At 36.5% G+C, this 13,024-nt stretch overlaps 3 protein-coding genes across 4 annotated transcripts in view; 2 read left to right on the top strand and 1 right to left on the bottom strand.

Annotated features, from left to right (window-relative positions):
* The window catches only part of trpn1 (transient receptor potential cation channel, subfamily N, member 1), a 39,323-nt gene extending 33,808 nt beyond the window's left edge, over positions 1 to 5,515 (bottom strand). Inside the window, exons 1-3 of one of the 2 annotated variants that reach the window (XM_073858651.1) lie at positions 5,292 to 5,515; positions 4,778 to 5,178; positions 3,722 to 3,823 (exon numbers count right to left, since the gene is read on the bottom strand). In XM_073858651.1, the coding sequence (XP_073714752.1) occupies positions 3,722 to 3,823; positions 4,778 to 4,903 (228 nt within the window). In that variant the 5' untranslated portion in view covers positions 4,904 to 5,178; positions 5,292 to 5,515. Of the gene's footprint in view, positions 1 to 3,721; positions 3,824 to 3,901; positions 4,008 to 4,777; positions 5,179 to 5,291 lie in introns of those variants that run through there. The other variant, XM_073858652.1, reaches the window with a different exon arrangement.
* Positions 5,516 to 6,347: 832 nt separating this feature from the next.
* oxsm (3-oxoacyl-ACP synthase, mitochondrial) lies at positions 6,348 to 9,232 on the top strand. The gene is made up of 3 exons (XM_055220566.2): positions 6,348 to 6,483; positions 7,017 to 8,011; positions 8,123 to 9,232. Exons 2-3 carry the CDS (start codon positions 7,029 to 7,031, stop codon positions 8,523 to 8,525), a joined length of 1,386 nt encoding a protein of 461 aa, XP_055076541.2. The 5' UTR covers positions 6,348 to 6,483; positions 7,017 to 7,028; the 3' UTR covers positions 8,526 to 9,232.
* Positions 9,233 to 9,584: 352 nt separating this feature from the next.
* Positions 9,585 to 11,703, top strand: cfap20 (cilia and flagella associated protein 20). The gene is made up of 5 exons (XM_055219815.2): positions 9,585 to 9,809; positions 10,738 to 10,817; positions 10,911 to 11,022; positions 11,164 to 11,352; positions 11,533 to 11,703. The coding sequence occupies exons 1-5, from the start codon at positions 9,726 to 9,728 to the stop codon at positions 11,686 to 11,688; spliced, it is 621 nt and encodes a 206-aa protein (XP_055075790.2). The 5' UTR covers positions 9,585 to 9,725; the 3' UTR covers positions 11,689 to 11,703.
* Positions 11,704 to 13,024: the final 1,321 nt, after the last annotated feature.

Below are 13,024 nucleotides of genomic sequence, written 5' to 3'. Positions count from 1 at the left end.
ATAGAATTGAATCGAACAAATGACTGGATGTATCTTAACATAAGCAGTGGGGATTATATTTACAAGTAAAAATTAAGTTCACTCACTGAAATTCATGTTGAAAATTCAATTTGTGAATTTTACTTGCTTTTGTTGGACAATTTTTTATTCATCTTTATTGTTTATATGTAATGCATGCTGACAGGAAGCACAAGTATTTGCACATGATTACTTAATGAGTAAAGTTGCATACATGCCAGAATGGTATTACCCTGAACCTAAGTGAAACACTCACACTTGGTAACCCCTAAAAACTGACATATGGAAAACTCTTGAATTTCAACAACAAACACTAACAAGTCCTTATAACTTTCATCTTGCTTAAAAACACACAGTTTAGTACTTAATTTGAACATTTAGTGTCTTCATTCGTCATGAGAGCAAAGCATGCTAAAAACTCAGTCTTCTTCATTGTTTTAGTTAATCTATGTTGTCCCAACACAATTGGATTAAGTAAACTTCCAACGTGCATGGAAAGGCATGTCTTGTTTAATATGACGCCTCCTATTTATGAAATTAATTGACAACATGTTTGATAGTCAATAGTCCCTTTCACACATACAGTCTTTACTGGTAATTTGCAGTTAACATGTCATGTGTGAACAGAACCTTTCCGGTAAATCAGTGCTCCCAATTTACCAGTAAGACAGGTTGTAAGATTACCAGTAATTTACCGGTAAGCGCTATGTGTGAACGAAAAATATAGGATTACCGGCATTTAGAACGGACGACGTCAGACCGCGCTGACAGATCGGGCCAATCAGAAAGTTTTTATACAGGTGACGCGTTTACCCCCGGACGTTTCCACACAGATGCTGCTTAAAAGTCGAGCATACCTGAAGTTAACATCCACATTTCTTCACCAAAGTTGTTTAAAACAGCTTACCGTCTATTTGCCATATACGTCCTTAGCACACCATCTGTGAAGCCAAGCGCAGGTTGACGCCGCCTCACGCTATTTGTTTGGTCACGAGCAACTTTGCAACCGTTTGCCACAGATGTGAAAACAACAAAATACGGACCGTGGATATTAAGTCATAACCCGCCGTTGTTTACAAATACGACACGGAGCTCGCCGGCCGTGTGGCACAGGTAACTTCCGCTTTCTCTCCGAGTTTACCGGTATTTTGATACTGATGTGTGAATGATGTCTTACTGGTAAAAAGACGGAACGTCACTGCATGTGTGAACAGCACATTTTTGTAGTTATTGGTAAATTCATGGTAATTTAACAGAATTACTGTGTGAAAGAGGCTAATGAAAAAGTATATGACATTTCATTAGATTATAAACTATTGATAAGGACATTTATGAGGCTTTTATTATACATATTATTGTTTCTTAGTTCCCTTTCGAAGGAACTTTACGCTGCGTCAGAGCTGATGCTATGGGGAACGTCTACAGCATGACAGCATCTGAGTATGTACAGTATATCAAATTCGACCAATGGTTGGGCGTGATGTCATAGGCGGAAGCCAGATAGCATAAATAAGGAGGAAAGGAACGCACACTTTATCTGGCATATGTCAAAGCGGGTGTACAGGTACGCCAGACGTATGGCAAGGGAGAAGCAGCGTCTCATTCCCTTCTCAGGGAACCAGGGTTTCAGATGTTTCATGTAAAGCTGCTTTAAAGCACTGAAAGATTGTAGAAAGTTCTATAAAAATAAATGTGACTTGAATATAGTAATCAACCACAGGTTGATACTGAAGCAGGGACCTGATCCTGAATATCAAAGAGGTTTAAGGAGATTTAGGCTGCGTCCAAAAACTCTAAATTGCTGCCTTCTGAGGCAGCTTTCCAAGGCAGCAAGGCATCAAGGCATGTCCGAATTCAATGTTTGGTTTACTTCCTGTCTCCTGAGATACCTATGCGTGGACGTACATTAAGAATGTGATTGGTCGAGTCCGGTCGAGTTCGAAAAAATAAAATGGCGGCCGAGGACGCGACTGGACCACCAATTTAGTGTAAATAAAGGTATATTTGTACTTTTTACACCTTTTAATTGCATTTCTAGCGAGAAATTAGTATTGTAGTTTTCAAATATGTGATTAGTTATCACAAAGGCGCCCTCTGTTTAAATTTCAAACACGCTGCCTTAGAAGTGTGTCCGAAAGTCTTTCTCTGAGCTAGCTTCATGCCTCCGAAGTCATTTCCTCATGAGGCAGCGAGGCAACGAGTCACTGCCTTGAGTTTTCGGACGCAGCATTAGTGTTCTTTAACCTGGGCCAGTAAGCAACCACCTGAACCTCACAACACCCTAAAATAACTCTTTATTGACAACATTACAACACCCTGACAATCATTCAGAACACAGCATTATAGTGGTCAGTTTGACTCTGACAATATTTTCTTCAGTATTTGCCTAAGTCTAGTTCCTGCTAATGATTCTCCCATGATTCCAGAAAAAGAAATACAGCACTAATATTCTCACTGTAAAACACACATTTACAGGATCCATATATAAGAACCTTCAGTTAAAACATAAACAATCTGTTGTTTCAAGACATTTCTCGATGTAAAATCACTTTGAAGATGACATTTCTGCAACTAGATCTTTTCCTGGCGCAACAAAAAAGTCCATCTACAAGTTATACAGTATACCTGCATCTTACAATGCAAACTGTAAATAAGGAACATTTTGATTTTAAATTTAAACATTTGGCAGACGCTTTATCCAAAGCGAGGTGTACATTTTTTATTATAAGTATTTATGTTCCCTGGGTTCGAACCCATGACATTTTGTGTTGCTAATGCAATGCTCTACCACTGCTCAATTTATATTAGATTTAGGGTTAAGCGGTTTTAAATATATGGTTTAGGTAAAGTGAGCTCACTCTTTATGCAATATACTCTAATCCCAAGAAGATTAAAATGTAAAAATACGTTTAGGTTTTAGCAAGAGCAGCAGATGTGGCAAAAAGCCTTGAAGGTTTGCATAAAAATCCTCTCACCCACTCACTCCCGCACTAAAAACTTTTCCAAACGTTCTGTCACCTCTCCGCCTTTACTTTTCCAATCCACCCCGTCAGATCTGACCCGTTGCTGACTGTTGATGTGTGCTGAGCTTATAAACACCCACAGAGAGACAATTATTCACCAGCTGTGACTGTGTGTCTCACACAGCTAGTAAACTCACAGCGGATATTGCCATTGACATACTACTAATTAAAAGTTTGGACACACCTACTCATTGCTTACTATTAATATTTCCAACACATTCTAATAATAGTAAAGTCATCAAACTATAACACAGATTGCTTATCACTTCTTAACTAGATTACATTTCTGCACTCCCATTATAGGTATGCTGGCCACTTGTTGACTGTTGTACCCTAACTAGTCATTAAAATAAAATAATACATGAAATAAATGAATATGTAAAGACATTTTATAGACTTAGAAGTCTTTAAATTAGGTTTTTAATATCATAAGAAAATAAATTTAGCAAGGTGTGTCTGAAGCAAAAACATGTGGAATTGCAGATTGCAAATGATCTGTTAAGACATCTCTTTCACATAATATTAAAAACATTTTTAATGAGCTGCTAAACCATCAAACCATTTTCATTAAAATACGTAATAGTGTGCTAGTAATGAAAAACATCTGGATGAGTGGTAAATGTTGGTAAAAGTTTTTTTCTGTGAAGTTAGTTATTTGAGAGACTGTGGGAAACTTCTACCTTTGTTTTGTCATTCATATTGACCCCCAGATCCAGTAATCTGTCAAGAATAGACAGACGGTTGTCTCGCACCACGACCATCAGGAGGTTTAAACCTGAGTCCTGAGGGAAAGAGACAGAATAAATAATCAGAAATTCAATATTTCACTGCAGGAAGAAATGATTCAGTAGTGTACTTACAGTAAAAGAGATCTTTTAGTGTGGTTTAAGTGTGTGGGTTTACACAAGAGGCTAATTAATTTAAAATACAGTCCAGATACAAAGAACATCCATTACAATGACGACAGATTTCTGGCACAGAGTTATGAATGGATTTAAAGGGAAAGTTAACTAAAAAGGATATTACATAAAGAAAAAGACTTTATTTATTATTATTTAGCTATTTTTAATACTGTATGCATCTAAAAATGCATAAAAGTTATTATATCACATTAAAAAGTATCAAATTAGCTTACTTAAGCTTACCAGCTTAAAACATTACACAAAAGTATATCAGGTTTGAAAGGATAGAACATCAAAATACTGTTGAAATAACAAGCAAAAAAAGAGGAATTTATTTGTGAAGATATTCTGCTTGTCAATGTGTGATAAACTAAAACTTAAAAATAGTACTGGGAAAAGATTAATCACGATTAATCGCATACAAAATAAAAATGCTTTTTTGCATAACATATGAGTGTGCTGTGTGTAATTTTATGTATATATAAATAAATAAAAAAGTATATATGTACAGTATGTGTGTGTGGTTAAATATACATAATAATTACACACAGTACACACACATATATAATGCAGCCCCACTTTTATTTTGTATGCGATTAATCGCGATTAATCTTTGCCCAGCACTAAAATAAAGTGCTTACGTGAACCTGTAAACTGATTTCACACATCCACTTAAAATCTTGTGAGACTTTTTTCCATCTCCAGCATCATTTATTTTCACAGGAAACTTGCTTTAATATTTTTATATCATTAATGCAGTGAGTGTCAAACATTCATTTTAATTCTGAATTCATCACATATAAATCGTGCAATAAAACAAAAGCTTCATCTCACCTCATCAAACAGAAGAAGCTCTGGATCTCCTTTGTCTAAAGTTTTGATCTTCTGCTCCAGTGTGATCCAGTCTCCTCTGAGGGCCAGAGGCAATAACCGCACTGCACAAGAGCTTTCACACAACATCTTATACAATACAACACAAAAACTACACAGCAATAAAATCTACAGGTCTGTTAATGCCATAACAAATATAAATCTGGTGCTTTCTGTTCCTCTGGCTTTGTGTCAGGTGCAGATAAAGCGGTTCCTCCCTCAGCAGGAGGCATGAAGCGCATTTTCCTCCTTTATGCCTCTTTAAACTCACTGCGCTGAGGTAAAACTCCTCCTTCTGCCTCCACAATCTCACCACACTGAGGGAAAGTTTGCCAACCCCTCCTTCTTCAAAGTCTCCTGTTTTCCTGGAGTCGACAAAAGAAAGTTTATTCAGTGTAGAGGAGTCGGATAATAAAGGCTCATCCTCAAAAGTTCACACCATAATCCACAATGAATTTATCACATCCGTATAACTTACCTCAGTGACTCTGAAGAACAGAGATTTAACTGGGAACTCTGATTTGTGTTAGTCATTTCTGTTGTATAATGTTATAGTTTGAAACACTTGTCGAAGGGTGTAATGAGAAAAGTCGTCTTCTCCTCCGTAGCACAATTCCGTAGCAACGGGCGCCAAACCGCCGTTTGTAAATCGACCTCATAATCTGCTGTTTGTAATTCGAAATAAAAATAGATTTTTCTGACCAAAAATATGATTTAAATATATGCTAAATACATTTTGTAAAGTAAAGCTTAATTAAATTATTGTTAAGTTAAAATATATTTATATATATTTACATATTTATCTCAAAATGTATTTCAGAGGGCAACAAATACATTTCTAATTTTACAACCTATGGCAAAAAACGTATATTTTTTCCTGGCCAAATATAAAAGTTAAAAAAAAAACTTATATAAAAACCTAAAAGTTTAAATTATAAAATGTTTAATTATAAAAAAGTATATTTTTGTAGTTGAAATATATTTCATTTTAACATTTTTAACCTGTTATGTTTACAGGTTTGTAACAAAGTTTTTCTTCCAATACGGGGTGAATATAAAAGCTGTAGCCTAATATATAAATATATATATATATATATAAATATATATAAATAAATAAATAAATAAATAAATAAATAAATAAATAAATAAATAAATAAATAAATAAATAAATAAATATATATATATACATATATTTCAAAATATATATTATGAAAGCTTTTGATCCACTTCAAAGGTTGACTAGTATATTTCAGTAAATATATTTTTTGGCCATTTCTTTTTTATTTTGAAATATTTTTAAAACTATATTAGAATTAAAATTATATCCGCACAGGTGACTTTTCGGTTTCTAAAAATACTGTCCAAGAAGTGTTTAAATACTTCACTTTAGATAGTTCGCTAAGTTTGTCGAAAATAAACATTATAGTAGTATTTATTTATATTAATGGTCGTTTTTACAAATACGTTTGATAAGGTCAGACGTGTTTTATTTAAAATTAGATGAAAAAGAAGAGCTCAACAAATTATTCGGCTGTATTAATCGAGAACTGTTCAAACAGCACTCACGGGACTTTTATTATAGAACGCTCTATCCATGAACCGGAATTACGTCACTTACTGTCTCGCTCGATTTGTTTATATCAGCCACTGTAGAGTTCACGTGGATTAAAGTAAGTGTTTCATTTAAATTAATTTTACCTTCAAGTTCATTTATTTGAGTTGAATTAATTAAACAACTGAATGTCTGTGTCTAAATATATAATATGGAGTTAATGACTGTGATATTGCGGTAAAACATTACAAGGTTATTCCAGCTTGAAGGCATTATGTCCATTATGCGAGTTATATTTAAGTGTATATTTAATATATTTGAGTTTATATTAGGGTTTCATGCTTGTATTGGTAATGGTCATGTAAATATGCTCTAATTTATTTAACTATTTTAAACAACATTTTATAAAATAATAATAATTATTATTATTATTGTTATTATATGTGCCCAATGCAAACGCACAGTAAGGTCAGGTGCAATAGACCATCTGACCTAGTATACAAAATGTTAGATGTTCTGGAAGCACAAAAGATGATCTCAATAAATTCTCAAAATAATGTTTTTAATATATTAGTTAAAATCTTAACGCACATTCTACGTGTTTACGAGCTTCAGTGATGTCATGATCTTATGTATCTTCTATCTTCTCAGGTCAGGCTGAGCATGTCACTGAGATACTCTCCGAATGTCTTACTGAGACTCTGTGGTGGGACTTTAAAGACCTGCTCGTGTTTGAGTACCACCAGGAGACAATACAGCACCCACAGAGAAAGACCTCAGAGTCAGAGGAGGGTTGTCATCACAGGCATCGGCCTCGTTTCACCCCTCGGAACAGGAAGTGGTCTTCCTTGGCAGCGTCTGATTGGTGGAGAGAGCGGTTTAGTTGCTCTGGATGCAGATGAATATAAAACAGTGCCATGCAAGGTGGCAGCTAGTGTGCCCAGAGGAGATAAAGATGGAGACTTTAAAGAGGACACATTTGTATCCAAAGGGGAGATCAACAGTATGTCACCAGCCACAGTTATGGCTGTAGGTGCCGCCCAGCTGGCCCTAGAGGATTGTGGGTGGTATCCCAACAGCCTTGAGGAGCAGCTTAGCACCGGTGTGGCGGTGGGCATGGGCATGGTTTCTCTGGAGGAGATCGCGCGAACGGCGGCTGCATTTCAAACACGTGGCTACAACAAGATCAGTCCGTTCTTTGTACCTCGCATCCTGGTCAACATGGCCGCCGGCCACATAAGCATCAGACACAAACTGAAGGGTCCCAATCACGCCGTTTCAACTGCATGCACCACAGGGGCGCACGCTATTGGTGACGCTGCCCGTTTTATCGCTCACGGTGATGCTGTGGTGATGCTCGCCGGCGGCACGGAGGCCTGCGTCAGCCCGCTTTCTATAGCCGGGTTCTCTCGTGCTCGGGCCCTCAGCACCAGCTGGAACAAGGAACCCAGACTGGCTTCTCGTCCATTTCATCCAGAGAGAGATGGGTTTGTGATGGGTGAGGGGGCAGCAGTGCTTGTTCTAGAGGAGTATGGGCACGCCCATCAGAGAGGTGCTCGGGTTTATGCAGAGGTGCTGGGCTACGGGCTCTCTGGAGATGCCAGTCACATCACAGCACCAACCGCAGATGGAGACGGAGCCTTTAGGTAATTCACTTACTTTATAAAACAGACAGAATATCAGTACATCTGTATATACTTCAGTCATCATCTACTGCCTTAAAACAGATTATTTCTTGTGTTTCCTACCTTTTGCAGGTGTATGGCCGCTGCGATTCGTGACGCTGGAGTATTTCCCTCAGACGTAACGTACGTCAATGCACACGCAACCTCCACACCGCTAGGAGATGCCGCCGAGAACACGGCCATTAAAAGATTGTTTCAGCAGCATGCACATTCACTGGCTGTGTCCTCTACTAAAGGTGCCACAGGTCATCTACTGGGAGCCGCAGGTGCGCTGGAGGCAGCGTTCACGGCGCTGGCGTGTTACCATGGCACCCTGCCTCCAACCCTGAATCTGGACCGAACAGACCCAGAGTTTGACTTGAATTATGTGCCTTGCACAGCACAATCCTGGAACACCAGTGGACAGAGAATAGCTTTAACAAACTCATTTGGGTTCGGAGGAACAAACGCAGCACTGTGTCTTGCAAGTGTGTGAAATGTTATTGGCGCTGCTAAACATTTGGTTACACTGATATCTTTGCATCAAATCTTCTGTTGTATCAGTAATGTAACATAGATCATCATATAGTGTCTGTTATTATTGAGTTATCACTGAATGCATTGGAAAATCAAGACTGCATGCTGAATGAAGGACATTTGTCTCATGGTCTTGCCGTTTTATATGTAATTCAGTGTCCATTTATCATCATATTAATAATAATAACTGGTTACTGATAACAATGTCCAAAATGGTTCTTGTACTGTATGTATGTATGTGTGTATGCATGTATGTATGTATGTACAGTGGTGTGAAAAGTGTTGTCCCCCTCCTTTTTTTTTTTTTTTTGCATGTTTGCCACACTTTAATGTTTCAGATTCACAAGTAAGCACAAGTAAACACAACATGCAGTTTTTAAACAAAGGTTTTTTTTATGAAGAGAAAACAAAATCCAAACACACGTGGCCTTGTGTGAAAAAGTGCTTTGATTAATATTTAAGTTTGATTCATGATCTGAAACATTTAAGTGTGACAAACATGCTATGAAATAAAAACAATCATATATATGTATGTTGTATGTATGTATGTTCAATACACACTTAGAAATGTAGCATGCTGCCAACAGCATACATATTGCATACTAAAAAGAGTATGATTATGTCAGTATTTTGTATTAAATTTATATTTTTATAGTTTTAAAAAAATAAGCGAAATGTCGTATTACTTATAAAAAGAAATGTATTTACTACAGATTTCATTTGTTTTATATATTTTATTTTAAATAAAAAAATGTTTTAAATAAAATATATTGTTTTATATTAATATTATACTTATGTTGTCAAAAATAAAATAATATAGCATATATACTATTAAAATTAAGCAATAGTTTTACAACGCGGCTTTTGTCACAGCTGCAGTTACTATAGCAACAGCCGCGTCAACATTAAAGGGTCCGATGTGACAACCGGATCACGTCACGTTTCCTAGCAACTCCAAAATAAACTCCAAAAACCCCTCACCGTGCTGTTGCGAGGATAAATCACACAACTTATACCACACTTTCACTTAATATACGATCAAAATTAGTCTTTATTTGTGTGTTTGTAAACGGAACCAAAAGTCGAGAGGCGCGCGATCCAGCCGGAAGCAGATAAGCGGTGTTTAATGCGAGTTTATTTGCGTTAAATCTACAGGATTATGTTTAAAAACACATTTCAGAGCGGATTTCTATCCATCCTCTACAGCATCGGCAGCAAACCCCTGCAGATATGGGACAAGAAGGTGAGCAGAAACTTATGTTTATAAAATAATATGTTAGCTTGAGAGAGTTAGCTCAACTTAGGCTAATAATAGACAGCTAACATTATGAATGAGATGACTACAGGTGTGTATATTATGCATTATTGCATACGCCCATTTGTACAACTACACGTACACATTGAGTGTAGGTAGAGTATAATTTTATCATCTGGTTAATATTACAGCCTCGTGCAGTACTTAAGAATACTTAAAGTTACAGTAAATACCATGATATTTTGACATGGTTATGTCATCATGTCATTTTTGGGCACAAACATGAGCGTAATAATATACTTTTACCATAATTGTACCTTAAAGTGCCATGTAAACACTATGGTATTTGAGTAATATTGAGGAATGTATGGTTATCTTCATAATATTGAAGTACCACAGCATTACCATAATACTAGGGTTGCAAAATTTCTGGAATGTTTAAGGCTGGAAACTTTCCATGGGAATTAACGGGAATATAAGGGAATAAATGGGGAATTTGATAAATGCATAACTTAAATGTAGTTATCTTGCAGCATTATTCATATTATTGGAATGATTTCTGAAAGATTTTTGATCAAATAAATCCAGTCTTGATGAGCATAAGTATCAGGATTCTTTAAAATTTGTTTTACCTTGCATACTTGTCTGCTTCTGACCAAGCAAAATGTTTATTTTTGTTTGTATATGATATAGTTTATATACATTTCCTTAAATTTCCAAACAATTCCCATTAAGTTTCCAATTTGGAATATTTTCAAAATTCCCTAGATTAAGTTCTGAAAAAATACCGTAAACTTTCAGCCCCTTTGCAACCCTACATAATTACTTCACCTTCACTGTACCTTTAAGTAATATGTTAATATGTTTGTAATTGATCCATTTGTGATGGTGTGTGCTTGTATATTTTATGCAATAGGTCAGAAATGGACACATTAAACGGATTACAGACAATGACATCCAGTCTTTGGTACTTGAGGTGGAGGGAACCAATGTGAGGTAAGTGTGTGTGACACTCCATCTCTCATTAAATACATCAGTGTTATGAGCAAGCCTGATGTTTATGTTTGTGTGTGTGTCTCGTGTTGACAGCACCACCTACATCACGTGTCCAGCAGACCCAAAGAAGACCCTTGGCATCAAACTTCCCTTCCTCGTAATGATCATTAAGAATCTCAAAAAGTATTTCACATTTGAAGTTCAGGTACGAATCGTGCTGTAATATCCAAAAATCCAAAAAGTGCTGTGCAGCTTGTTATTTGGATAAAAGTAACAGCAGATTTGATTTGAAAAGAGGAGTGAGTGTGAATGATATTCCTGTATGTTGTATTTGATCTGGTTTTAGGTACTGGACGATAAGAACGTTCGACGGCGGTTTAGGGCGAGTAACTATCAGAGTACGACTCGTGTAAAGCCCTTCATCTGCACAATGCCCATGAGACTCGACGACGGCTGGAATCAAATCCAGTTCAACCTGTCAGATTTCACACGGCGAGCGTATGGGACCAATTATATCGAGACGCTGCGAGTGCAGGTGAGCAGGCGATGAGACACAAACTGCACTAATATAGACTAATATAGAGTACTGGTTATGATATGTATGCAAATATAAACCAAAGTCAATGGAAAAGCACTTATATGTTAAATAGTGTTTAAAGGAAATGTTTTGAAAGGTTTTAAGAGGTTTAATAATGCTGGTCTTATTGTCGTGCAGATCCACGCAAACTGTCGCATCAGAAGGGTTTATTTCTCAGACCGGCTGTATTCTGAGGACGAGCTGCCGGCTGAATTTAAACTTTATTTACCAGTACAAAACAAAGCAAAGGTGAGTTCAAGTCACAAGACAATAAAAGTCAAATTCATTTATTAAGAAATTTTGTGTCTAAACTCAATTTAGATGTAGGTGGGTTTAGTATTAATCTTGTTAATCTTTCCACAGCAGTAAAATGCAGTAAAATTGCCTGGATTTCATCATCTCATCTCCTCCATTTGTTTGATGTGCACACGTTCACACCAGACAGATTTCTGTGGGTCTTTTTTTATGTGTTCCTCTTTGTTGTCTGCTAATAAATATTTTATATGCACAAAGTGAACTCTGATCTGTCTGTCTGAATGCATATGCTTCTTTCATATTTTTTTCCACATATACAGATTTTTGACAATATTATGAACCAGTGTTCGAATTATGTCAAAGACTGTGTGTCCCCTAAGCTAAGCCCCACCCACCTGTCATTATAGAGTCACTGTGATTTCCTGATTGAAGTTTTAATCAAAGAAACCCCAAATTACCCCTAACTCAGACCCTAACCATTTTTTACCCCTCATATAAGTGTGAAATCATAGTTTGAGAAGAATTTTTAAAAGCCCCTAACCCAGGGGTCTCCAACCTTTTTTTGAGCAAGGGCCACCACAATGCATAAAACAATCTGGAGGACTACTTTTTGATAATGTCTACTCATAGTCCACTTTTATTTGATTTGTTGATCTGTTTCATCATTGTTTAAAATGTTAACATGCATAAAAGAAGCCAAGCTATAAAAAATATGTAATAAATAAATATTAAAATTGAGGCTATTCATAGAATGTGCTTTGGTGGGCAACTCACAGACTCTGTGCGGGCAACCTGGTGGTCCGCTGGCACCATGTTGGAGACCACTGCCCTAACCCAATCCTAAATCTAACATTCTGTCAATTTCTCCAGAAAACAGTGTGAGGTGCATTACATTTATTTCAGACAGAAATATCTTGGATTCGTTTATTGTGAAAAACAATGGACAGTATCACTTTGTGGCAGAGCAGCACAATATTTTTTAATTCATGTAGTATTTAATAGTAATAAAAAACAGTTAATTTATATTTTTGTGCTATATAGCGGGTCAACACCAGCCCCCCTCGATTCACACAATGTCATGTACAGAACCGATGCACAATGAGCTCTGAGGTTGATAAGTGATGATTTTTGCTTCTCAAAAAGTTATAATTCTGTAAAAAGTTAAATTCCTGCTGTTGAGTAAAAATGCTGATAGTCCTAAAGAGCAATGAAATAGTTAAGAGTTGATCTCACTGGAAGAGTTCAGGTGTCACTGACCACTCTCATGAATGATGCTTTCCTGAAAAACTTGTATGTATTTGCTATATTTTCAAATAAACAAAATATTCTTTTCATACCCGTCAATGGTTTATATGTGATGTCATAAGATCATTCT

This window comes from Misgurnus anguillicaudatus, chromosome 20 (assembly GCF_027580225.2).
Source record: "Misgurnus anguillicaudatus chromosome 20, ASM2758022v2, whole genome shotgun sequence".
NCBI lineage: Eukaryota > Metazoa > Chordata > Actinopteri > Cypriniformes > Cobitidae > Misgurnus > Misgurnus anguillicaudatus.
This window is presented reverse-complemented; position numbering and strand designations above follow the sequence as displayed.

What these genes read in the sequence shown, in the direction of transcription:
- oxsm (XM_055220566.2), top strand. Translation starts at nt 7,029, where the DNA reads ATGTCACTGAGATACTCTCCGAATGTCTTACTGAGACTCTGTGGTGGG. An exon ending in GATGGAGACGGAGCCTTTAG is followed by an intron (nt 8,012 to 8,122) that starts GTAATTCACTTA and finishes TACCTTTTGCAG; the next exon opens with GTGTATGGCCGCTGCGATTC.
- cfap20 (XM_055219815.2), top strand. Translation starts at nt 9,726, where the DNA reads ATGTTTAAAAACACATTTCAGAGCGGATTTCTATCCATCCTCTACAGC. An exon ending in TGCAGATATGGGACAAGAAG is followed by an intron (nt 9,810 to 10,737) that starts GTGAGCAGAAAC and finishes TTTATGCAATAG; the next exon opens with GTCAGAAATGGACACATTAA. An exon ending in GTGGAGGGAACCAATGTGAG is followed by an intron (nt 10,818 to 10,910) that starts GTAAGTGTGTGT and finishes TCGTGTTGACAG; the next exon opens with CACCACCTACATCACGTGTC.